The 26307-nt window shown below is 35.5% G+C and overlaps 1 protein-coding gene and 3 long non-coding RNA genes across 4 annotated transcripts in view; 2 read left to right on the top strand and 2 right to left on the bottom strand.

The window, feature by feature from the left end:
- The first annotated feature begins 3252 nt into the window (after positions 1–3252).
- On the top strand, positions 3253–4973 carry LOC142238687 (uncharacterized). The gene is made up of 4 exons (XR_012722788.1): positions 3253–3582; positions 3648–4011; positions 4076–4407; positions 4472–4973. It is a non-coding gene; the product is annotated as an uncharacterized LOC142238687 (long non-coding RNA).
- Positions 4974–7027: 2054 nt separating this feature from the next.
- LOC142239792 (uncharacterized) overlaps positions 7028–26307 on the top strand; it is a 348222-nt gene continuing 328942 nt past the window's right edge. Inside the window, exon 1 of the mRNA XM_075311557.1 lies at positions 7028–7802. Within this exon, the coding sequence (XP_075167672.1) occupies positions 7788–7802 (15 nt within the window). The 5' untranslated portion in view covers positions 7028–7787. The remainder of the gene's footprint in view (positions 7803–26307) is intronic.
- On the bottom strand, positions 8733–11295 carry LOC142240473 (uncharacterized). Its single transcript, XR_012723287.1, has 2 exons — positions 10556–11295; positions 8733–10468 (listed from the first exon to the last, which is right to left on the bottom strand). It is a non-coding gene; the product is annotated as an uncharacterized LOC142240473 (long non-coding RNA).
- Positions 18286–20467, bottom strand: LOC142240660 (uncharacterized). Its single transcript, XR_012723346.1, has 2 exons — positions 20109–20467; positions 18286–20021 (listed from the first exon to the last, which is right to left on the bottom strand). It is a non-coding gene; the product is annotated as an uncharacterized LOC142240660 (long non-coding RNA).

Genomic DNA, 26307 nt, shown 5'->3' with positions numbered 1-26307 from the left:
AGTTGAAACCATCATTGAAAGCAAGCTTCCAAGGGGGGGAGAATGTTGGAAATTAAACTGATAGCGAAGCATGTTCCAGTTGGGTCATTTGTTTTCCTTCACTGACAGATATATGACTCATCAGCATACTAACAAAACATAGAATGTTGTAACATCAATTGTGCTACCAACAATAACTCAGCCGTTAGAAGCGACAACCAAAAGAAAAAGAAATAATTTTGTAGCTTTTGAATCCCGTTTTTTTATAACTTTTTACAAACCATCCAACATAGAAATAGTGATATGAATTCATATAGTAGTTGCTTGTCATTCGTCAAATAAAGAAGTTGATTTTCTGAAATAAAGTGAATTTTTGTATTGAATCTATCGTTTTTTAATTGGGGTTTCACAATATCGCACCGACATTGCACCAAAGGATAAGAAAAAGCTCTTGTCCTCACCAAGGTCTTTAAAAGGAATATTATACAATCCAATACTTACCAAACAACACAAAATAATTTTTCTACTTTCCCTGCTTGTCTCGTGTTTTCGTTTAAAAGTGATGCTTGATGGCGTTGGCGTTTGACATATCGCGTACTTTTCTAGCAATAATTATCCAATAAAAACTAGCAAAAGATTAAATGTGTACTTTACTCTCTTTGCTTAAAATTGCGCGAATGCAATCCAGTAACTAGAGAAAAGTAATCGTGAAAAATTAGCGGCTAAACTCGAACCCACCTTAAAATGTAAATTTCTAAAAAGTGTTGCTTGTTCACAAATGTTATTGCATAATCAAAAAATATTAATTGGTTTTAACGTTTGAAGTTTTATAATGTGTACCATTTTACTATTGTCCATTTGACTGGAGAGGCTTCTAATTTTTTCGGATCAGCAGAAAATTTCAGCAAACTACTGACTTTTCTGCAGAATGTCTGCTGTTCCAAAATAACAGATTGTTTGCTGTTTTAGCAAAAAATTTGCTAAAACAGCAGCATTTTGTTTGCTGAAAAACAGCAGACAGCGTTTGCGATTAACAACTTTGGTTCTTCAGTCGTTGAAAGAAGTTCGATGTTATCTAATGTAATATTTAAATCTTCGGACTCGTCTTCTTCTTTAGGGTTATGTTCATTTAATTTTAAAGAACCACAAAATGATTTCGCCCCTTTAACTCTATCAACCATTTTCTATATTGCTGACCGATTTTTTTACGTATTGTAATTTTCCAATCAGACCAAACCCAGAGAAAACAATACGGTTATCAATGCACATGGAAAAGCAATATTAAGTGGTCATACCTTCGTCTTGAGGGACGCAGTCAAGTCAACCCATTTTTTGTCAAACGCGATGCAGTCACCCTTTGAAAACACAACAGCAATATCGGGATTAGCTTCCATAGAGTTCAAAAATATATTTTCCTGCTCCTGACTTTTGTGTTTGCGCCTGAAATGATGAAATACACAAAAAAACACAAATTGAAAAATAATTACGCGCTGTTCGACGACATTAGGACTGTTTTCTTTTAACACTGGATGCAACATTTGTATGGGCTATCCAGAACATCGTTGCACTGGTGTTCTATCCAGAACATCTCATCAGTGCAAGTCGCGCCGATGTTACCAGGTTGTATTTTGACAAAGTGCCGCTTCTTCAATTCACAATAGCAATTTATTGTGACTAATTTATCGAAAAACATGAAATTCAAAGTGGTACAGTGTCATAAATAATCACAGAAGTGAATATTTATTACTAATTGGAGCATTCCATTCATTAAAAATACAAGATTTCGCTTCTTTTCTGTGATTGTTTTTAAACAGCTGATGACAGTGTTGCATTTTTTTGGAGATGTTCTGGATAAACGAGTACTCTGTTTTCTTTTAGTCCTTCACGGCTTAGGGTATCCAGTGCTAAAAGAAAACAGCCCTATTGTTAACCAGCTGATTACAAAATAATTATGGCGCCACGCTACTCAGTAACCTAACCTTATACAAGCTTTACAATATCTTTGAAAAATTGATTAATTTATTTTGAATTCGCAGAGGCAAGTCTCATCGATTTGAAATCGGAAAATTTTTGCGATTTCGAGAAATTTCAATTTTTTTGCGATTACGATTATGGGAACAGGCCCGTATGTTTTCAGCATTTCATTACCGATTTTTTTTTTTAATAAATTATAAGAAGCTAGTTGCGCTTGGTGTTTCACAAAATATAAAATGGCTCTTGTAACAATAGTGATATGATTCCCCCATCACAGTTGGCGATTGTTGCAGTGTCACTTATGCGCTTTTCAAACTATCACTTATTCCGGACGGAATGTCGGTGTTTGTAAAGAATCTTACAGTGTGTCGCATCGATACGACTTATCGGCGATAACTAAATAATCGGTTAATGTGTTATCGATCCCATAAACATGCAGCGGTATTGATTCTGCCTTCGGACTTAATATATAATGTGCACAATATATGGGATATGTTCGACACGAGCACCGTCGTCCGGAATAACTGGTAGTCTGTAAAGCGCATAATGCGCATGTTTATGGGATCGATAACACATTAACCTATTATTTGGTTATCGCCGACAAGTCGTATCGATGCGACACACTGTAAGATTCTTTACAAACACCGACATTCCGTCCGGAATAACTGATAGTCTGTAAAGCGCATTACTCTGTGGTAGCGATGAGGATGAAATGGAACTTTGAAATGCTGGCAGGGTTAATGTTGTTTACTGAAACCGCCAATTTCGGAATAAATAGACCTTTAAAATTAACAGATTTTAATTATTAAAAACAAGCATTTTTTTACAAGAGAAATTTCAAACTGAAATATGTAAAGGTGGGTACTATGTTCGGTTTTCGAGTTGAAACTCACTTTATTTTCGCGATTACTTTTCCTGAAATAATCAAAATTATAAATTAAAACCAAAATATTCCTGTAAAGTCTTGTCGAAATCTAGGGGAACAAGAAACTGCGCATCAATTGAATTAATTTATCTGCTTCATATTGAACTGTTTTATTAAAGTAACCGCGAAAATTTCAACTCGAAAAGCGAACATAGTACTTACCTTAAAATGTTAGATGTTGAACATATAAACGCAATATTTAATTTTATGATATTTTTCGTTCGTTCCCCGTAAAAGTACTTAAGTGCAAAAAGGCTATAATACTACGTCCGCACTACCCAATAAACACAAATGTTTGAAAAATGCTCAATTTCAACAATTTTTCAAACATTGTTTCAAAGGATTAGGGTAATATTCAAGTTGAAAAATTCCCAATAAACACAGGATGAGCGTTTTTCAAATGCAACACCTCTTCAGTTTGAGGGTAAATATCATTTTCAACATAAATTCAACTTGACTTGAAAAAGCTCATCTTCAATTCATCTTCAAATTGTTTGCGAATTACAACCAATTTGGCAAAATGTTGACGAAAACTTTGAAAATGTGTTGAAGATAATTGGAGAAAACTTTGACAAAACACTACCCTGATATGCAACGAAAAAACCACATGGTTTTCAATACTACTTTGGACAACAAAGTTCGTGGAAGAAATACAAAAATGTGGAAATTTTTTAATAATCAATTGAAATTGCTTATAATAATTGGTAAGTAAAACTAAAACACGAAATGAAAACTTGAAGGAAGTCACTAAACTCAAATCTCTTTGCAGACAACTAAAATATTTGGATGCTGATTCTTGGACACATTAAGAGGCTGGCCGATGAAAAATGGTAGTGGCTTATCGAGAAGAGAAAGTTTCCATAAATCAAAGTGCAACCAAAAAAACTTGGTATTTATGCTTTTCCATATCAACAACTACTGGATGATAATTCGCATCACATCGATAGTTTAATTTATATCGCATCATCGGTTTAATTTGTTATTTTGTGAATTGAAATTGCTGGAAATTTATTCCAATTATCTGGCCATCAAGTTCCTGAAAATTGCCAGTATTTTAATAACAACAATTTTGTAATACCAACGTTCTTGAGGAAATCACGAAGTACCTGGTCAGTTGGAAGAAATACAAATTGGTAAGTCAAAATAAAAAGTGAAATGAAAACATAATGGAAATCACAAAACTCGATTGTTTTGCAGAAAACTAAAATCATTGAATGGTATATTCTTGGAAGATGTTGGCCGATGAAAAACCGATGAAGGAAACAACAAAGAAAAGTTTTCAGAAAACTTACAAAGTGCAACCAACTAAAACAAAGTGCAACAATTCCTATATCAAGAACTTCTGGATGAAAATGTGCATCATCGGTTTAATTTGTTATTTTGTGAATTGAAATTGCTGGAAATTTATTCCAATTATCTGGTCATCAAGTTCCTGAAAATTGCCAGTATTTTAATAACAACAATTTTGTAACACCAACGTTCTTGAGGAAATCACGAAGTACGTGGTCAGTTGGAAGAAATACAAGTTGGTAAGTCAAAATAAAAAGTGAAATGAAAACATAATGGAAATCACAAAACTCGATTGTTTTGCAGAAAACTAAAATCATTGAATGGTATATTCTTGGAAGATGTTGGCCGATGAAAAACCGATGAAGGAAACAACAAAGAAAAGTTTTCAGAAAACTTACAAAGTGCAACCAATTAAAACAAAGTGCAACAATTCCTATATCAAGAACTTCTGGATGAAAATGTGCATTACATCAATTTACATCCCGTCATCAGTTTGATATTTTGTGATTTCCTCTTGCTGGAATCTATTCTAACACACAAGCCAGCAAGTTCCTCGATAGTAAATATTTCAAATTGCCAGCATATTAATGACACCAACATTATGGAGGAAATGGAATTATACATGTAAAAATGTTTAAGATATTTAAAGTTGTATTCATAGTTTTATTTATTAATACGTTTAATAAGATAATTACATTTTGATTGGTATAATATTATTATTTTCATATATTATTAATGTTATTTTTAAGATTATTATATTTGTTAACGAAAAAATAATAAAATTTACAAAATCCCTAGAAGTTTAGTATTGACTTTCAGTTGGAACTAGGATTGACTTTCATACAAATTGTGGTTTGAAAGTATTCGCAACAATGCTAGTTTTTTATTTTTCTCACATTGAAAACTGTTTGAGAAATTATTGAGTAGCGATGCATTTCAATTTGAGGATTACAATTGAGAAATTATTGCTATTGTGTTGAATTTTACTGTTGAGGGTAATGTCTGTTTTTTGTTGAGAACGCGATTTTCTCAACAATTTCTCAACTTGAATATTACCCTAATCCTTTGAAAAAATGTTTGAAAAATTATTGAATTTTAGTATTTTTCAAACGTTTGTGTTTATTGGGTTGTTGAGAAAATCGCGTTCTCAACAAAAAACAGACATTACCCTCAACAGTGAAATTCAACACATTAGCAATAATATGTCAAGTGTTATCCTCAAATTGAAATGCATCGCTACTCAATAATTTGTCAAACAATTTTCGATGCGAGTCAAATTCAAAATTAACATCGTTGCAAATACTTTTCAACCTAAATTTTTATGAATGATATCCCCACTTCAAATTAAAAGTCAAAGCCAAAATTCTATGAATTTTGTATAATTTATTCATTTTCATCAAAATAAAATATATAATAATACACTTCACTACATAATACACTACAATACCAATTGATAAATAATAATCTTATTAAACATATAAACAAATAAGAAAAAAAAACAACAAAACTTTAAATATCTTAAATATTATTAGTAAACACTTTTGCATTGATAATTCGATTTCTTTCCTTTTGGTGTCATAAAACAGCATTAAAATTTATTAACATGCGGGCAATTTGAAATTAGGAGCGTGCTGGACCGCGTGTTAGAATTGATTTCCAGCAGAAGGAATTCACAAAATATCCATTTTAAACTGTTAATAGCATATGAATTAAACTGACGATGTGGTGCACATTTTCATCCTGAAGTTGTTGATTTCAACAATTTGTTGTTTTTAACAATTTTAATTGGTTGCCCCTGTAATGTATCTGAAAACTTTTTCTTGTCGATAAGCCACTCATTTTTCATTGGTCAGCTTCTTAATGTTTGCAAGAATGTAGCATCCAAAGATTTTAGTTTTCTGCAAAGAAATTTAAATTTAGTGACTTCTCTAAAGTGTTGATTTAATTTTTCATATTGACGTACCAATTATTATAAACTATTTGAAGCAGTTCCAGTTAATTGTCCACCATTTTTTCATCGGTCAGCTTTTTAATGTTTTCAAGAACGTAGAATCCATAATTTTAGTTTTCTGCAAGGAGATATACATTTAGTGATTTCCTTATAGTTTTATTTCATTTTTTATTTTCACTTACCTATTTTTATAAACTATTTGGTTATTTGTCTAAAATTTTCCATTTTTTTAATTTCTTGCAATTGACCACGAACTTCGTTGCACAAATAAGTATTGCAAACCACATGGTTTTTTCGTTGCATTTTAGGGTAGTGTTTTGTCAAAGTTTTCTCATATTATCTTCAACACCTTTTCAAAGATTTCGTCAACATTTTGGCAAATTGGAAGTTATTCGCAAACAATTTGAAGATGTATTGAAGATGAGCTATTTCAAGTCAAGTTGAATTTAAGTTGAAAATTATATTTATCCTCAAACTGAAAAGTTGTTGCATTTGAAAAACGCTCATCCTGTGTTTATTGGGTAGACACAAAATCCCCTATACTACCTTGTGCAACTGTGGTTTTAGTGCTAAAAATTCGCTTTTTGCAACCTTGTCCCAATTTTCCTTGTAGATGAATGTGTGTGCAAATACGGGTTTGTGTTTGTATTGATATATTTACAAACAGCTGTTAAATCCTCAAATCTACGAAATCTCGTTATTTTGTTAGTCCCAACACTTGAGATTTGTAAAGAGATTTCGTGTCTAGTGCGAACGTAGTATAAAACGCATAAAAGCAAAACCAATTCACTTTAAGACCTAATGGCTAATGGGTAAATTTTTTGCATGGGATTGGCAACGCTCATCGTTTTTCATTTGGTACCCAGTAATTGTTCATTTAACAACACCGTAAACAATTTATCAAGAGAATAAACAAAACTGACGGAATATGTAAAAAATATCAAATCTAGTGTAGCATAATGTTAAATGTTTTGTACAAGAAATATAAAAAATTAAAACAGTGCGGTACTTCTGATTCTTGTGTGATTTTTTGTGATGTTCTGGTTAGAAATTATACCTTGATTGAAGTTTGCGAATCGAGATAAATTTATTACGCTATTAATACCTAAAGTTGTCGTGGTCAAATATTGCGAATATCAAAGTGCCAAGCCGTTGGAATACCATTAATGCCAGATTTTCTAAATATTCCTGTCGTTTTTACACGACCATGTATAGCATAACTTTGAGCATGTTAAAACTGGAACGTTGTAGGTCTGGCAACAGCTGCTTAAGGTTTAGGTTTTGTATACTCTAAATTATAATCCCAAAATGCGCTTATATTTATGAAACAATGTGCGAGTAAGATACATTACTAATGCGTAAATTAAAACGAAAACATTTTATTGTTAATTAGTCTGTGTACAAAAATGCAATATTGGTGGTTGTTATGTATGGTATACTTCCAGTGCTACTTTTCTCTATACCTCTTGTTTTGTTGAATTTAGCGTATACCCTTTCATGTTAATATTGGAAAAAGCGTCGCGAAAAACACAAAAAACAAGTTGTTGTTAAAGTGAAAAGAATTGTAGCACACCGGAATGTGTGAAAATATTGAAAGCATCTATATTCTTTAGAATGACGAGTATAATAAAGTTTTGATCAAAAGGCAAATTAACATCTTATTATGGAATGGAAAAAAATCAGGTAAATAGTGCAAAAAATATATTCTGGCAACAATTAAAAACTTTTAATTTCATTATCTGTGCTGCGCTCATTTACATTAATTGTAAGGCTTTCAATTCTGAATAACTTTTAAAAGGTTAAAAAATTATGTCAACACCAGGCTAATATTTGCCGGTAAAACGATGTCGTTGCTTCGTATTGTGGTCATTCATTCGGGGTTATGTCTACCGTTTTTTACATCAAATTTTTTATAATATTCATTTTTCATTAACTCGGTAAATCCTGGAACGTCTTCAATTGCATAAGTATACACACACACGCTGAGCGTTTGTACTATAAAAGTTGTAATGTTGTTGTTGGTTTATAATCCCATTTTTTATGTGCGTGGAGTTATGCCAACTGCGATTGCATAGGCCTTTCTTTTAACTGATTTCCTGCTATCTCCACACTTCGGCTGTTGGATAAGGTGTCACATACCATCTGGCAATATTGTCCAACGAGAGTGGACACTTGTTTGTTTACTCCTTTTTATAAGAAAAGCAGCAAATAATTCCAATCCCATATAGGCACAAAATGTGAAGAGGATTATCGCGCACATGTTATATCAACGTTGGTACCGGGCGGTGGTACTTTGATTTTGTCTTCCGACTTAAGCTCAGTCTGCGTAGGTTCTTTGGTTACCAAGCCGATATAAAACAACACTAAAAGAAAATTGATAGTACCACCTGGAACTATTCGTTGTTCTTCGTTGGAAATATTGATGGAATATTTTGCGGGGGAATCGAGATGTTGTTGATTCCCATTGTGCCCACCCATGGATCATGTCTACCATGATCCCCTTTGGACTGTCCAATAGAATCTATGACAGCCCCCTGAAATGTAGTGGCGATAACCCTCCTACCTTACCTCAGAAAATTTAACACGGATTCATATTAAAGTCTTTCACACGAATTTCAATTTCAAAATGTACATCGTTTTATTTGTAACCCCAATCCAAAGAAAATCTTATTACTAATTATAATACTTAAATATAGTAATGATCAAAGAAAATGAAATAGAATGTTATTGTGCAACGGGCAAAATATTTGGTTTTATTTAATTAACCCAAATAAAAACTATAAGCAAAGGAAGGACAACATTCCCTGACTAGGTTCGAGCTCGATTCCTAATATGCGGGGTCCACATTGTGACGATAACGATAATTATGAAAATTTACCCAAGTTTAACTTTGCCCAAAGCACGTCTTAAATTAATGCTTTTTATGTTGATTCAATTGCCATAGGGCCCGTACGGTAGTTATACGAAAATAAAGTTAAGAATATAAATTCGGATCGTCTTAACACCCTTATGATTCAATGAGATACTTATGGGAACGCGGTAAAAATGTCATTAAAAATGTATAATCCATTAGAAAACTTGTATAAATCCAAAATAGAATAATAGTAAATCAATAATAGTATACATTCATCAAGAAAGCATGTATGTTATATATAGAAATATAAAATATGATTATAAAATATTTGGGCATAAAGAAATTCGATTACCAAAAGTGATCCCGTTTCTCACTTATGCACAGAAATATATTTTTTTTTTTATTTTGAAATAATAATGAAATAAAAGTGAAAAGAGGAGCAGTTAAATAAATAGCTTTCGATTATTTTGCTGTCGTCTCGATAACATCGATATTTTTGTTCACTTAAGACTTTCTTTTGAGCACTTTTCTTTGTTGCGTTAAGAGACGTTTGTAGTTAAGAGAGAGAACTGTATAAAATGCAGACACAAAATTGTTCTCTTACTGTCCAGTCGCCCAATTATAAATTATATTTTCTCAGACTCTCTTAACTATACAACGTTAAACGTATGGCCGAATATATTATTTTTTTTGTGCACAGCAACATGGCAAACACGAGAGAGCGCGACAGTAAAATAATCGTTTATGTAATAATACCCGTGTATATAATAATCGAGTATGTATTACTCTGTGTGAATTCGCAGTTAACGTATTGAAAACTCGATCTATTTATGCCCGTACAGAAATGGCTAGAATATACTCATACATATAAATTTATAGTCTGGGAGGTGGGGTGTTCTAACACTACGGTAAAGGTGATTGGAAGTGTTGGTATTGGTGAGCAGCAATCATTAGGAGGTGGGGGTGATTTTGGTTTTTCTTTTAGTTTTGTCAGGTACCGTTATAAATGTTGGTGCACACACCCACGTGGAATGATCACATTGGATGTGGCACTTGGAAACGGCTTCAAATGTTAGTCAGCCTTTCCTCGGCTCAATTTTGGACTCACCGTAATGCAATTTCTTTTACCCTTATGAGGAATTGACGTCTCTTCTTCCAAACGATTATTTTGTGTATGTACGCTTGTAAAATTTGCCAAAAACAAACGAGTATTGTAAAGCGTGGTGGTGTCAAGTATCCCAAGTAGAAATTCGCAAACGGCTATGTAAACTGTGTTGGTGTTGGTATTAGTGGGGTGGCGCAAAAATGGTCTGGTGTCGCTAATGGCCTAGTGGAGTAGATTCAAAAGTGGGGAATGTCTTCATGGATCAAACAAACAAGGTCCGTCATTGTCGTGTATGGACTGTGCCCCTTTTTGATGTAACTGTTACTCCAAAGTATACCAGAGTGCCTGTTGAAGTCCTCCACTAGATGAATACACACACCAACACAGTACCTAAAAAATGAAAAATACCGAAGCAATTTAGAACTTCGTTTCTCTACCCTCCTCTACGCTATTCTTGCTGGCGTAAGAAAAACTTACCTTGAATTACTTCTTTAGAAATCGCCTATCACAAAAATTTATTCCAATAATTGTTAAATATATTAACAATCCTGACGGCAGACTATGAAAATGAATGCGCGTGGGTTTAAAGCTACCGGTGTTTTACTAATCGTGCGTTTAGCTCGATTTGATGTTCACAGCGTCAAGTAATGAATGAAAAAACTTAAGCGGGAGAGCATGACATTCGCGAAAGCGCGTTTCGAAAGTGTTGCCACCTGTCTATGCTGAACCCCTTCCTGACAGATTCCGTTTTCCCCATTCGACTTTCACTAAATAGGTGCGCAAAGAAGCCTCGAAGGTACGCTCCTGTTCTATTATATTAAGAGATAACATTACAAACCCCATCAGTTATCGTAGTCCTGACGCAGATAACTGAATGGGGAAGGTAGCTCGTGCATGGCCACTATGGGACTTCACAAACGGTTACACCTTCGCGTCATCTCACATACCTGTCTCCTAATCCAGACAGCAAGACCTAACTTGAAATTATATAGAGTATACAACAATTTCTACTAACTTCTAGGCTAGTATTGCAACTACTAAGTGGAATGTTCAATTTGGTCTTAGTTGTCATCGTATTACGGTATAAATGGAATCATACAAAAATTTAGTTGATTCAATCCCTAAATTTAAATTGCTTCGAATTTATATCCAGATCACCGGATATACAAAGGAAAAAATTCATTAAAAAAAAGGAAATTGTTTTCGTTTCCGTTCATTGAAATTTATTCGGTTTTGGGGTGACCATCTCAATCAATTCTTACATTGATGCAACTATTTATTTATAGTATTATTATTTATAGTGTTATATTCATGGCATTGTAATTTATTATATATAATTTATTGTATTATAATTTATTATGTGATTTAATTATATTTATTGTAATGTATTTTATGTTTTATATTATATTGTTTTTATAATTGTTGTTTTTTTTTTTTTTTAATTTTTGTTTTATTTATTTAGTGCTTTTTTAATTTATGTATTATATTCTATTGTTTTATAATTTACTGTCTTATAATTTATTATATAAGGATTTATTTATTCATTTTTTCTCCAATAATTTAATTTAATTCGATTTAAAGTCCATTGTCTCAATTAAACTTTCGATTAATCACATCATCAGCTTCAATTATTCTTTCGTATAGAATAATTCGCTGATGTTCCTTTCCATGTACACACAAAAAATTCTGATTCAATCTCCAAATCAATTGATCCAGTAAAAAAAACTTAGCTGCTACTATTAAGTTTCGTGGTTGATTTTGTTTCAAAACAAAAATTTGATGAATCAATTAAATTTCTCTGTGGATATCCCCTCCGAACCCAATTAAAACTTTATTTGGAAAATTTCTCGTGAAATTTCTTTCTGTGAATGATCCGTCAACAAAGTGAATGTGGGGAAGAACTGCGACCCTGGGATAAGTGAAAGCCGGGCTAGATTTGGAAATCCCTATTTAATCGGAACCATATGTTGCAAATCTTTAGCATGATAGGTGCCTACTTTCCTACCGCCTAAATCTTCAATCTCATACAAACTCTTGCCTATTTGCCTGACAACACGACATTTTACGAACTTTTTGCAAAGCTTCGCATTCAAATTCTTAGAAGCGTCACTTAAAATAAAATTCCTCCTAAGAATTTCTTGACCAGGCAGAAATTTCACCTCTCGGCTTCGAGTATTGTAACGAGCGGCATTCATTTCATACGAGCTATGCAAATTTTCCTTAACAGTTTTCCTAACTAACTCCATGATATTACACTTCGGCAAGATCTCGATTTCACCGTCCTCCAAAACTCCTAGCTTATCAGCTAAATCGTACACGCTAGCGTGCGTGACCATATTTGTACCAAAAAGACAAAAATATGGGGAGAATCCCGTCGCGGTATGAATGGTGGATCTTAATGCACATTCGACGGCAGATATATGTCTGTCCCAACCCGTCTGGTCGTCTGACGCATATGCTCGCACAGCAGCTACAATTGAGCGATTCACGCGCTCAGACGCGTTTGCCTGTGGAGCATAATAAGCATTCCTAGTCTGTTTGCACCCATATCGCTTCAAGAACATCTCAAAATCGGATGATGTAAATTGCTTGCCGTTATCCGTATGCACCATCTGCGGAACGCCAAATTTATGAAAGATTTCACTTTCCAAAAATTTGATAACGTTCGCAGATGTTGCATTGCGCATAGGCTTCAAGACAACAAACTTTGTGAGATGATCAAGAACGATAAAAATGAAACTATTGCCCTGTCTAGACCTAGGAAAGGGACCAATAAAATCCATATAGATCTTCTGCCAGGGTCTGTGTGTTATGGTCTCTGCGCCCATAGGAGGTCTTAAGATCTTGTTAGGAGATTTCGTCTCTTTGCATAACGCACAGTTATTTATGTAATCTTTCACTTGGGCCGCCATTTTGGGCCAATAAAAATATTGCCTGAGAGCCGAAATGGTTTTACCCATGCCACAATGAGATCTTATAGTAGGCCCATGAGTATTTGCTATCAATTCATGTGTGAGGCCAGTGGGAACCCAAAGCTTCCAAATAAAATGTTCATGTACCGAATTTCCGTCCGTCGGAACTGTCCTTTTGTAAACGAACGAATCTTGTATCTTGAGATCGGGTAAAAGATCCTGATGTTGAGATACATGTTCGCGGAGTTGAATATACTCCTCGCTCCCGAACTCCGGCGAACTCATATCAATTATAGGCCTCTCCTGTACAAACATATTAACCTCATCTAATTGCAACCTAGACAGTGTATCGGCTACCACGTTCTGGCTACCCTTTCGGTGCTGTATATCGAATTGATACCCTTGGAGTTTCAGGCTCCAACGTGCGAGACGACCACTCAAGTCTTTCTGGCCCATAAGCCACTTGAGCGCGCTGTGGTCCGTCACCACTGTGAATGGCATCAATTCGATATACGGTCTGAACTTCCCAATTGCACTAACTACAGCGAGGCATTCCCTCTCAGTCACGCTGTAATTGCGCTGAGCGCTATTAAGCTGTGCTGAGTGGAATGCAATTGGGCGTTCCAGACCTTCCGCGTCAAGTTGGTAGAGAACGGCGCCGACACCTAAGTTCGACGCGTCACACTGGACGAAGAAACGTTTGTCGAATACTGGATGACTTAACACTGGACTGGTCGTGAGAGCCGTCTTAAGCTTGTTGAAAGCTTCAATCGCGTCCTGATCAAAATTAAATTTGGCGGATTTCTTCAGCGTACGTGTAAGTGGAACAGTAATCTCTGCGTAGTCTTTAATAAATCTTCTGAACCAAGACGTAAGCCCTAAGAATCTACGCACGTCGCGTGTACATTTTGGTACAGGGATCTGTGTTATGCCGTCAATCTTCCCTGGATCTGGCCTTAGTTTTCCTTCTCCCACTATGTACCCTAGGTACCGTAGCTCCCTACGACAAAATTTGGATTTGCCCAAGTTTATCGTTAGGTTCGCATTAGTTAGAAGATCACCAACGCGACGTAACAGCCGCATATGCGACTCAAAATCAGGCGACACCACCAAAAGATCATCTAGGTACACGAAAACTTCATTGCGCAGTTCCGGGGCGATCACCTTATCCATCAGCCTGCATAACCGTTGGGCAGCATTGCACAACCCAAACGGCATGACTCTGAAATGATAATGTGGTCGTCCCGGTACTGTGAATGCAGTTTTCGGCCGACTATCCTTCGCCAGGGGAATCTGCCAAAACGCGTCCTTCAAATCTATGCTAGATATGAAGTACGTGTTTTGGAGTCTCCCTAGGAGTGCGTCAATATATGGGAGTGGGTAAGCATCCTTTACCGTGACTTCGTTTAGTTTTCGGGCATCGAGACACAAGCGTTTCTTCTCCCCGCGCCTAACCAATGTCACTGGAGAATTCCAGGGGCTGGTGCTTGGCTCTATTACCCCTAAACTTATCATACGGTCCAACTCCTCATATATAAGCGACTCGACGGCAGGTGACACAGGATAGTGGCGTTGCTTGATAGGGACAGCGTCGCCGGTATCAATTGTGTGTTCCTCTAGATGAGTTTTGCCTAAACCGTGTCTTTCGTGATCCAAAAAATGACTTTTCGCATACGCAAGAGCACTTTCCTGTTCCCGAGAAAGAATGTGACTGGTTGGATCGGATGGTTCGACCACAGCGCTAAAACTGTTGACCAAATGTGGTGCGACACCAAAAATTTTCCAAAAATCCACACCGCAGTACATTTGCTTCTCTAAATTCGGAACAAGATACACCTCCATCGTATGGCGTTGATCCTCATAACTAACCTCAACCTTCACCTTACCCGAACATGTCACACGATGACCGCTAGCCGTACCCACACTGCATTTGTGTACTGGAATAATTGTCAAATTGAGTTTTTCAACTAAATCATGACAATTATTCCCGAAACAAGTGACAGATGCACCGCTATCGAAAAGAGCTAAAACCTCATAGTCATTCACAAAAACTTTCCTGAATGGTCTCGGATCAGAACCTGATATCTCACTTATCGTTGCCGAAGAAATATTGCGCCTATGCATTCGCCTACATCTATAACGTTCCCTAGCCTTCAAAATTCTACTAGATACAGATTGAACAGTCACTTCACTATTAAAAATCCTTTCCCTTGCTTTTCGGTAATTTTCAAGTCGTATATGGAATGGCAATGTAATATTCGGCCTGGACATCGTAGTTCCCCCAATAGGTGTTGTGTTTGTGGGTTTCTGAATAGCTGTTACGATATCGCCGGAATCTACAGATGTCCCCACACATTCGTCATGAAAAGTCCCTTTATCTACTCTGTGGTCTGAGTCGAACGTGAGTCCCCACATACATTCACGTTCGCTCTGCGGTTTCCCACCCTACAATTATTACATTGTGGGGTGGTCACACCCGATTGACCACAACGAAAACAAAAATATCCTCTCTGTTCCGCCGAGCATTGTTTAAATGTATGGCCGATAGTCCCACAGTTCCAACATTTGATGTTTGTCTTATCGGGTTTCTTCTGAAAATTATTTCGAAATCGAAGTTCTTCCACACATTCGGTAAGCTCGTCAATATCTGAATTATATAATTCGTTTACAGAACGAACTGGCACACCGGGTCGAGATCTTTGTTGGAATTCTCTCTCCAAAAAACTTTCAGCCCTACGGCACTCCGCACGTAAATGCTCTACAGAATACAATTGTGTCCCAAATATCATATGGGCAATTCGTGGTTTCAAGCCTGCTTTTATAATGTCTACCATCTCATGTTCCTTCAAAGGTTCACGTAGTTGCATCCTGAGACTGTTCATAGCGTCAATGTATTGGGTAGCCCTTTCGTCTCTTCCTTGTCTTCGATCTATCATTTGTCTTAATACGTCAGCATTGGAATGAAATTGTTCAAATTCCCGAACAATGTCAATTCTCAAATTGGGAAATGTTAGATCTGGGTGCCGCTGAATGCGGTCCCAGTACCACTGGTTCGCACGTCCCTCAAGAAGATGGTGGAAACCTGCCAGCAATTCCTCATCCGAACAGCCATAGCTCTCCTGAAGCCTGTCCACCCGAAAAATGAAGTCTTCAATGACGGGAGTCCTAGAAGTGCCATCAAATTTGATGCCCCACTTACTAATGTCATGATATTTCGGACGACTAATTTGGATATTTGAATTCTTTCGTGAATTCGGTTGTCCACATGATCCATTATTAGGTTGACGACGCTTCACTCCGTTTTCAGGAGGAAACTCATGAGGCCAATTGACATCAGGTGAAGGGTTGGAAGCCTGATTTGACGGAGCAGGTGAAGCCGAAAGAGCCGATCTCACAGCCACCGCAACTGCCTCTCTCATTTCATTCCGAATTATTTGCAAAATAGAAGCCGTTGATTCTTCGCCTGTGTCTCTAACCTCTCTAAACAATTCGGTACTATTCATATTATCCCCTTGACTATTATTGGCTGCGATATTTGTCAATGGGCTGTACTGGGGCTGTGTCACACTGCTCTGACCCGAGCTTTCGTGCTGGGTCTCTTGAACCGTGTCATCGACACCTAATGTCCGATCTGCACCACCATTTCCATCTCCCACGTTTGTGGCGTAAGTATCATTACGAGGACGATCCTCATTATTCCCCCTAGTATTCGTTTTTTGTGGGTTGAGTGGACCCACAAATCTCGGTGGAAACATTTCGAAAATTACTTCACTCGAAAAGCACGAGGAATTAAAAAAAACTGAAGAATTCTTTAAGAACGTAGAGGTGTCAATAAAGAACCAAAAAATTAAAAAAATCTGTGCATTAAAAGACAAGGGTTTTCTTATAATCCGAACAGTTCTGCGAAATAATTGTAATAAGGAATTGTGTCGGTATTTAGTATGTGCTATATCGAAAAGTGTTGATTCGTCGAACGCAACGTAGAAATGTAGGATCATACAAAATCCGAAATAGGAAAAAAATACTAATGATTAATGATGTCATAAATACTTTATATATAATATTGTAAGGATTCACGATAACTCTGACCGTAAACCACTAGTGATTCCCGTAATCAATCTACCCTAAATAATCGAGATCGAAATTCAAGTTGTAAGAAGTTAGTCTATTTTCAAAAGATTACCATGTCCCCATAATATTAGCAAATAAAAAGGTAAACAAAACAAAATAAACCAAAAATAATGAAAAATTATGGAAAATGATGAAAAGAAATAAAAATTTATGAAACATACATACCATTGAGGTTTTGGGTAGGATTGGGATATGTATCAAGCCACTACAAAAAAAATATTTCCATCTAATTTTCAAACTTCAAAAACTCCTAGTACGCAAATAAAAAAACTTTGAAGAAATTGTTGCTACTATGAAAATTCATTTAAAACTCACATAGGACTAAACAATATCCTCGCCGTATAGGAAAACTAAAAGAATCGTCGATGTTGGTGTAGCGCGATTTTTGTCATGATAACAACAAAATCGGACCATACTCCAACATTTTGAACCTGAATAAAAAAAAAATCTGAACATTCAAAATATTGATCGTAGCAAATAAGGTCAACCATAAATCGTTAAATCCTTATGACTATACGAAAATTATCCTTTCGGGCCCCACGTTGGGCGCCATTCTTGTAATGTTGTTGTTGGTTTATAATCCCATTTTTTATGTGCGTGGAGTTATGCCAACTGCGATTGCATAGGCCTTTCTTTTAACTGATTTCCTGCTATCTCCACACTTCGGCTGTTGGATAAGGTGTCACATACCATCTGGCAATATTGTCCAACGAGAGTGGACACTTGTTTGTTTACTCCTTTTTATAAGAAAAGCAGCAAATAATTCCAATCCCATATAGGCACAAAATGTGAAGAGGATTATCGCGCACATGTTATATCAACGTTGGTACCGGGCGGTGGTACTTTGATTTTGTCTTCCGACTTAAGCTCAGTCTGCGTAGGTTCTTTGGTTACCAAGCCGATATAAAACAACACTAAAAGAAAATTGATAGTACCACCTGGAACTATTCGTTGTTCTTCGTTGGAAATATTGATGGAATATTTTGCGGGGGAATCGAGATGTTGTTGATTCCCATTGTGCCCACCCATGGATCATGTCTACCATGATCCCCTTTGGACTGTCCAATAGAATCTATGACAGCCCCCTGAAATGTAGTGGCGATAACCCTCCTACCTTACCTCAGAAAATTTAACACGGATTCATATTAAAGTCTTTCACACGAATTTCAATTTCAAAATGTACATCGTTTTATTTGTAACCCCAATCCAAAGAAAATCTTATTACTAATTATAATACTTAAATATAGTAATGATCAAAGAAAATGAAATAGAATGTTATTGTGCAACGGGCAAAATATTTGGTTTTATTTAATTAACCCAAATAAAAACTATAAGCAAAGGAAGGACAACATTCCCTGACTAGGTTCGAGCTCGATTCCTAATATGCGGGGTCCACATTGTGACGATAACGATAATTATGAAAATTTACCCAAGTTTAACTTTGCCCAAAGCACGTCTTAAATTAATGCTTTTTATGTTGATTCAATTGCCATAGGGCCCGTACGGTAGTTATACGAAAATAAAGTTAAGAATATAAATTCGGATCGTCTTAACACCCTTATGATTCAATGAGATACTTATGGGAACGCGGTAAAAATGTCATTAAAAATGTATAATCCATTAGAAAACTTGTATAAATCCAAAATAGAATAATAGTAAATCAATAATAGTATACATTCATCAAGAAAGCATGTATGTTATATATAGAAATATAAAATATGATTATAAAATATTTGGGCATAAAGAAATTCGATTACCAAAAGTGATCCCGTTTCTCACTTATGCACAGAAATATATTTTTTTTTTTATTTTGAAATAATAATGAAATAAAAGTGAAAAGAGGAGCAGTTAAATAAATAGCTTTCGATTATTTTGCTGTCGTCTCGATAACATCGATATTTTTGTTCACTTAAGACTTTCTTTTGAGCACTTTTCTTTGTTGCGTTAAGAGACGTTTGTAGTTAAGAGAGAGAACTGTATAAAATGCAGACACAAAATTGTTCTCTTACTGTCCAGTCGCCCAATTATAAATTATATTTTCTCAGACTCTCTTAACTATACAACGTTAAACGTATGGCCGAATATATTATTTTTTTTGTGCACAGCAACATGGCAAACACGAGAGAGCGCGACAGTAAAATAATCGTTTATGTAATAATACCCGTGTATATAATAATCGAGTATGTATTACTCTGTGTGAATTCGCAGTTAACGTATTGAAAACTCGATCTATTTATGCCCGTACAGAAATGGCTAGAATATACTCATACATATAAATTTATAGTCTGGGAGGTGGGGTGTTCTAACACTACGGTAAAGGTGATTGGAAGTGTTGGTATTGGTGAGCAGCAATCATTAGGAGGTGGGGGTGATTTTGGTTTTTCTTTTAGTTTTGTCAGGTACCGTTATAAATGTTGGTGCACACACCCACGTGGAATGATCACATTGGATGTGGCACTTGGAAACGGCTTCAAATGTTAGTCAGCCTTTCCTCGGCTCAATTTTGGACTCACCGTAATGCAATTTCTTTTACCCTTATGAGGAATTGACGTCTCTTCTTCCAAACGATTATTTTGTGTATGTACGCTTGTAAAATTTGCCAAAAACAAACGAGTATTGTAAAGCGTGGTGGTGTCAAGTATCCCAAGTAGAAATTCGCAAACGGCTATGTAAACTGTGTTGGTGTTGGTATTAGTGGGGTGGCGCAAAAATGGTCTGGTGTCGCTAATGGCCTAGTGGAGTAGATTCAAAAGTGGGGAATGTCTTCATGGATCAAACAAACAAGGTCCGTCATTGTCGTGTATGGACTGTGCCCCTTTTTGATGTAACTGTTACTCCAAAGTATACCAGAGTGCCTGTTGAAGTCCTCCACTAGATGAATACACACACCAACACAGTACCTAAAAAATGAAAAATACCGAAGCAATTTAGAACTTCGTTTCTCTACCCTCCTCTACGCTATTCTTGCTGGCGTAAGAAAAACTTACCTTGAATTACTTCTTTAGAAATCGCCTATCACAAAAATTTATTCCAATAATTGTTAAATATATTAACAATCCTGACGGCAGACTATGAAAATGAATGCGCGTGGGTTTAAAGCTACCGGTGTTTTACTAATCGTGCGTTTAGCTCGATTTGATGTTCACAGCGTCAAGTAATGAATGAAAAAACTTAAGCGGGAGAGCATGACATTCGCGAAAGCGCGTTTCGAAAGTGTTGCCACCTGTCTATGCTGAACCCCTTCCTGACAGATTCCGTTTTCCCCATTCGACTTTCACTAAATAGGTGCGCAAAGAAGCCTCGAAGGTACGCTCCTGTTCTATTATATTAAGAGATAACATTACAAAGTGTATCAAGTGAAGACTGCCATATCCGGGAGTCCTCAAATTCGAGAAATAAAAATGTTATAACACAATACGTATTATGTTTATTGGACATTAATAAGTATATTTTTTATTCGAATATTGTTTTTCCTTTATAACAGAAAGTTCATATATTTTAACAATATGGTGGTTTCACTCTATATATTTCCTAAATTCCATCCTTTTCCGCTAATAATGTAGATGAGATAGTTTTTTTATCTAAGGACTCCATGAATAAATAAACAATTCCTTCCAAGTTATTTGTGGTTTTACACACACCCCCTCCTCTTCAGATATAACACAACCACGATTGTGTATATCATTACATGTTTTAATATGCAATGGTTATCATCCCAGTTTCTGCCGTAAAATTAAAGATTTAATTTGTCCTCTCAGTAATGCTTGTGATTTCAAAGACCTTCTACTTGGATTTACCAAAGTCGCGATTAAATTACGTATTTTAATTTCTAGGATTATTAATGCAGGCGGAAACAACACCGTAGATTCTAAAACGTCATTGTGGAAAGAATTTTGCATTCACTCCTTTAATTTAAACATCAATAAGATGACATTCATTGTAACCCGAGGCCTTTTTATGATTTTGTTAGGATGAAACGTAAGTCTTCGACTAGGCCGTCGAAAATCCGGAGAGATGGTGTTGACTTTTATGGGGACCAGTCCATTGCGGACTGTTTCGCGGGCTATTTTGAATCTGTTTATAGAAAGGGTGCTTATGATGCTGATGGTTCATATCCCTATTCTATAAGGTCGCTTGATAGGGTGGCAATTCCATTATTTGATAGTCTGTCTGTGTCTGGGTATTTGCGTGGGGTTGAGGCGTCCACCAGTGGTGGTCCAGATGGGATTCCTGGAATAATTCTGAGGTTTTGCTCCGAATGTCTCTCTGCTCCGAATGTCTCTCTGCTCCATTGTCGATGTTATTTAATAGTTCATTGAGGTTCGGTTATTTCCCTCTAAGATGGAGGAGCTCTTTTGTCGTACCACTTCATAAGTCGGGGAGCCCCTTTCATGTGGGTAATTATAGGGGGATAGCAAAATTGAGTGCTATTCCCAAGGCTTTTGAAAAGATGGTGACTGATGTTTTGTCGTATGGCATTTCTCCGATACTGGATCCTTGCCAACACGGTTTTCGTAAGGGCCTTTCGACTACTACGAACTTGGTGGAATTTACTTCTCATGTTATTAATCAGTTTGTTGTTGGAAATCAGACTCATGTTATTTCTACGGATTTTAGTAAGGCTTTTGACCGGGTGAATCATAAGCTCTTGTTATATAAGCTGGATAGGATTAGCCACTACACTTTTAGCTTGGATTTCGTCGTATCTTGATTGCTGTACTTTTGGTTATTCCTATTCAAGGTGCTTTGATGTCCCATCAGGTGTGCCTCAGGGTAGTCATTTGGGCCTGTCTTATTTTTGTTATTTATAAACGATTTACCTCAGGATTTTGATGTATGCTGATGACATTAAGTTATTCTCCTCGTTTGATAATTCTGGTCAGGTGCATTTATTACAAGGTGATTTGGATAGCTTTGATGATTGGTGTAGGGTAAATCTGACGGATTTGAACCTGAGGAAATGCACGTTTATGCGATTCTTTAGTTCTAGGCCTATTGATGTTCGGTATAGTATACGGGGCTCGTTATTGGAAGAGGTTGATTCTTTTGTTGATCTTGGCATTGTTATGGATCGTAGGCTTAATTTTAATGGTCATATTGATTCGATGGTGAGTAAGGCGTATGGGGTTCTAGGATTCATAAAGCGTTGGGCGAAGGAGTTTTCGGACCCTTATGCTACAAAGAGGCTTTTTTACTGTCCTTGTTAGACCCATTCTAGAGTATGGTTCTATCGTGTGGGATCCTCAGTATGAAGTTTACATTGATAGGATAGAATCGGTTCAGAAGCAGTTCTTGTTGTTCGCTTTGAGACATCTTCATTGGAACAGTGATTTTGTTCTTCCTTCATATACGTCAAGATTGAGGCTGATTAATTTGCCTACTCTTAGGAGCCGACGGACGATGTTGAGCTCCATGATGATGTATAGGTTAGTTAGTGCGGATATTCCATGCTCGGAATTGATATCTAGGATTAGGATAAATGTTCCTTTTAGGGCATCTAGGAATTACCAGTTTCTTTACATTGATTTTCAACGTTCGAATTATGCTTCTGTGGAGCCTATCGTAGGATGTGCATTATTTCTAATTCAACCTATCATCTAGTTGACACTAACCTTAGTATTGATATGATGAAGTCTAGAATTTTAGCATCATATTTGGATAACTAATACATTAGTTTTATTGAATAACCTAATATTTGATCTTGTGTTTTAATATATCCGGCTGATGACTCCTTCTCTGTAGCTGGTCAAATCCCTCTGCCTCCACCCCGCCATGGTCCGGATCATGGTGTGTTCGCTGTCCCTACGTCATGGGGACGAGGCCCTCATGGTCGGAAGGGGCGAGAAAGTGGGCGATGGGACCGTTCGCAAAAAAAGTTGATGTGTGTAATGTACCATAAGAAAATGCCTCTAACTGTAAACATGATCCATTCGCGAGCTGCTATCACAAACATATGTGATAGCTGTTGTCCCAGAAATGTCTTTTTGTCTGGTTAGTCCCAGATAAAACCCTCGATTTGAAGTGACCACATCCCCTTTACGTGGGTATAGTGTACACGCCATCATCTCAACCATGGCGACTTAGTGGCATAGGGTTAAAGCCTACTAGATAGAAAAATTAAACTAGAGAGACAAATTAACTGTTCTGACAACGGAGTAAAAGTCGTAAGGGTCCGATAAATGTGTGCCCAGCGCTTTTTAAACACCGACGTCTATTGTAGTAATATATCAAGTTCAAAATAATAATCCACGTTTTCCAAAGCGGGCCAAAAATAATAAAACTTAAACCAGCATTTATTGCCCTGAAGAACCGTAAGTGTTTGTTTTATTTACTCAGTAAATAATCGGGTCATCTTGTAGAAAATACGACGCACTCTGCGATCATAGGAGAAGATAACCCTATATTATACGCTTACATTCTAAAGTTAATGTAGATTGGGGGTAAGTTCAATTAAACTCTGAAACTACTCGAAAATAGGCACGCAAATTAATGCCCGTGATGTTAAAGGTAACTTTATCTTAGCGTAGACACAAACCGAGCTATGTTCAGTTGATACAACAGTTCAGCTAAATAATGAACGTAGCTCAGTTATGATTTTTAATAAAAAAACTATTGTCACCACCCAGTCACAAAAAAAAACATCAGAAAAACTTTGTAAAAGCGTTGTTACAACCCCAAAATGATAACATCATTCTACGGTGTATCGATCGTACTTAACAACGTTTTCAAAGCGTCATGAAAACCATATTTTATACGCTTTTTCGATTGTTTAACGAACGCTTTGACAACCCCAAAATGATAACATCGTTATACGGTGTATCGATGGTTTTTACAACCAATAAAAGGCACTGAAAATTCAAATTGAAGTTTTTAATTTGACTATACATTTTCCATTTAAAAAAACCAAACGTACACTAAAAAAGTGAACCCTCGAGGAAACTAAAGTCACTTTAACTCTATTTTAGCTCAAGAACTTATTGTGTTTTGTGAAAGTAAGGGAATTACATTAATAATTTTTTGCGTAGGTTGGTTAAATGGACTAAAAAAGGGGAACAGTTACTCACAAATGTCCGTATTTCAAACAACATACTTAAGAATTTATTAAAATTTGTACATTTACCCCAAATGCGCCAAAAACACATTCTTGCAATTTTGAACTCCAATTTTTTCCTTCAAACAACGAAATTATCTTTAAAATTTGAAAAAAAAAAAAAAAATAATAATTTGTCAAAAAAAAATTCTTGAATTAATCGAAAAATATCTGTGGACTTATGACAGAACCCCATAAGGCGAGATAGAACAATTTCTCAAAAATTTTATGTTGTGTGTAGTTTTTGAAGGCGCATCTTTCTGTGTTTACAGATGCAATATCTGCCCTAGATCGGGAGATATAGAATGGTGTCTCGAATTTTTAAATTTAATTTTAGCAAAACAACATCATCATATGCTGTAAAATAAAATCGAAATACTTGTATGATACTTTCGACAAAACAAAATAAGTCCACATAAGGTTTATGTAATTGAAATTTTTTTTTTTTACAAAACAACATAACATATTTCGAGTCATAGTGTTTTGTCGAAAAAAAACAAATAAAAATAAACGCATATTTATTTTGATTTGTTTTTTTTAGTCAGAATATGAGCAGGATTCAATGCGACAAAACACCTAAATAGATGTGTTTCTTTTTTGTTTTAAATAAAATATCATATGACAAAACAACATAAGTCGGTGGTTCCTAACTTTCTCTAAAAATAAGCTATCGAAAGGATCTATCATATAAATATTAAACATTTTCCAGATATTTTCTGCAGAAGTTTTTGAGACCTCCCCTGTAAAATTGAGTTTTTAGACTTATGGGGTTTTATCATAAATCCACATGTAAAACGTAAATATTGTGCATTAGTATACGTGAGGGAAATTTTTCCATCGTGAGTATAATAGCAATCACTTGCACACTAAAACGCGTAAACAAAACACTCAACAAGAAAATGAATCTTGAAAAACAAAAACAAAAATTTCAGACATTATACATTAATTTGTTTGTAGGTTGCACTTTCAACCAGTATTTGAATTTTTCTCAAAAATGAGCTGAAAAAATATAAAAACCCTTTTTCATTTTTCTAGGGAAACAATTGGAAATAAAAATATGCAAATGTTTGAATAACAAAAAAATATGAAAGTATGTGAAAATATTGTAATAATTTCTAGTATGTGAAAAAGTTTAACAAAATACCGAATAACCCCCATATTCATGAAAGTTAATATTAAATCTACTGTTGCCATACAAATTCCTTCGATAAACTGTCAGTAAATTATTGTGTATATGAGCATAAATGTAAAGCGTCCCGGCGGTAATCAGTCCAGTGTAGAACCAACTGAGATCCAATAAAAGAGGAAGGTTTAAAAAACAAGAATTTGTGGCATCTCCTTAAAAACAAACTCTCGATGTTATTGAAATATGTGGTATTGACACTTACATTTAAAATTTACAAAAGCTTTAACATAACGGAAATTAACAGAAATTTTGTATGCAAAGAAATTTTTGAAAGCTGTTTGCAAAAAATGTAAATCAATGAAATCATTAAAACTTTCATAGTAGCTTACTATCGTGGTCATAGAATGAAGCCGAGCCATTATTGTTTTTTACAAAGAAACATAACGGTTCTTATTATTTTTCACAGCAGGAATCACTCATATTGCCAAAAAATGTTTTGCTATGAAAACGAAAGGAAGAGAAACGCTAAATCTAATAGTATTTCTTAATGTCGTCTATAACCATTGCAAACCAAAAATTCTTTTTTCAAAAATTCTTTAATTTTCTCTTCTTTCCTTTTCATAGCAAAACATTTATGTTATTGAAAAAAAAAATTAACGAGAAAAATACACTTACCTTCATAGACGCTAGTACCACATTCAACTGATTTTTATCGGCTTTATATTTACCATATTGTAGTAGGATTCATATTTCACTTTACAATATTGTACTTTGTCAAATATTTTAATTTTATATCATGTATTCATTGCATTTTAAATATTGTCATACTCAATTTGGAAAATCTTTTTTTCATTATTCTTTGAAATAAATTCTTACTGTTTAAACGTAAACGCGTGTGACCTTAACATATTGTGGCGACGAGGATAATGGCGACGCAAGAAAATATCATGGAACTGTTAAAGAAACAGAC

The sequence above is a fragment of the Haematobia irritans genome, chromosome 5 (genome assembly GCF_050003625.1).
Source record: "Haematobia irritans isolate KBUSLIRL chromosome 5, ASM5000362v1, whole genome shotgun sequence".
Taxonomy (NCBI): Eukaryota; Metazoa; Arthropoda; class Insecta; order Diptera; family Muscidae; genus Haematobia; species Haematobia irritans.
The sequence above is the reverse complement of the archived record's forward strand: the minus strand, read 5'-3'. Positions and strand labels throughout refer to the sequence as shown.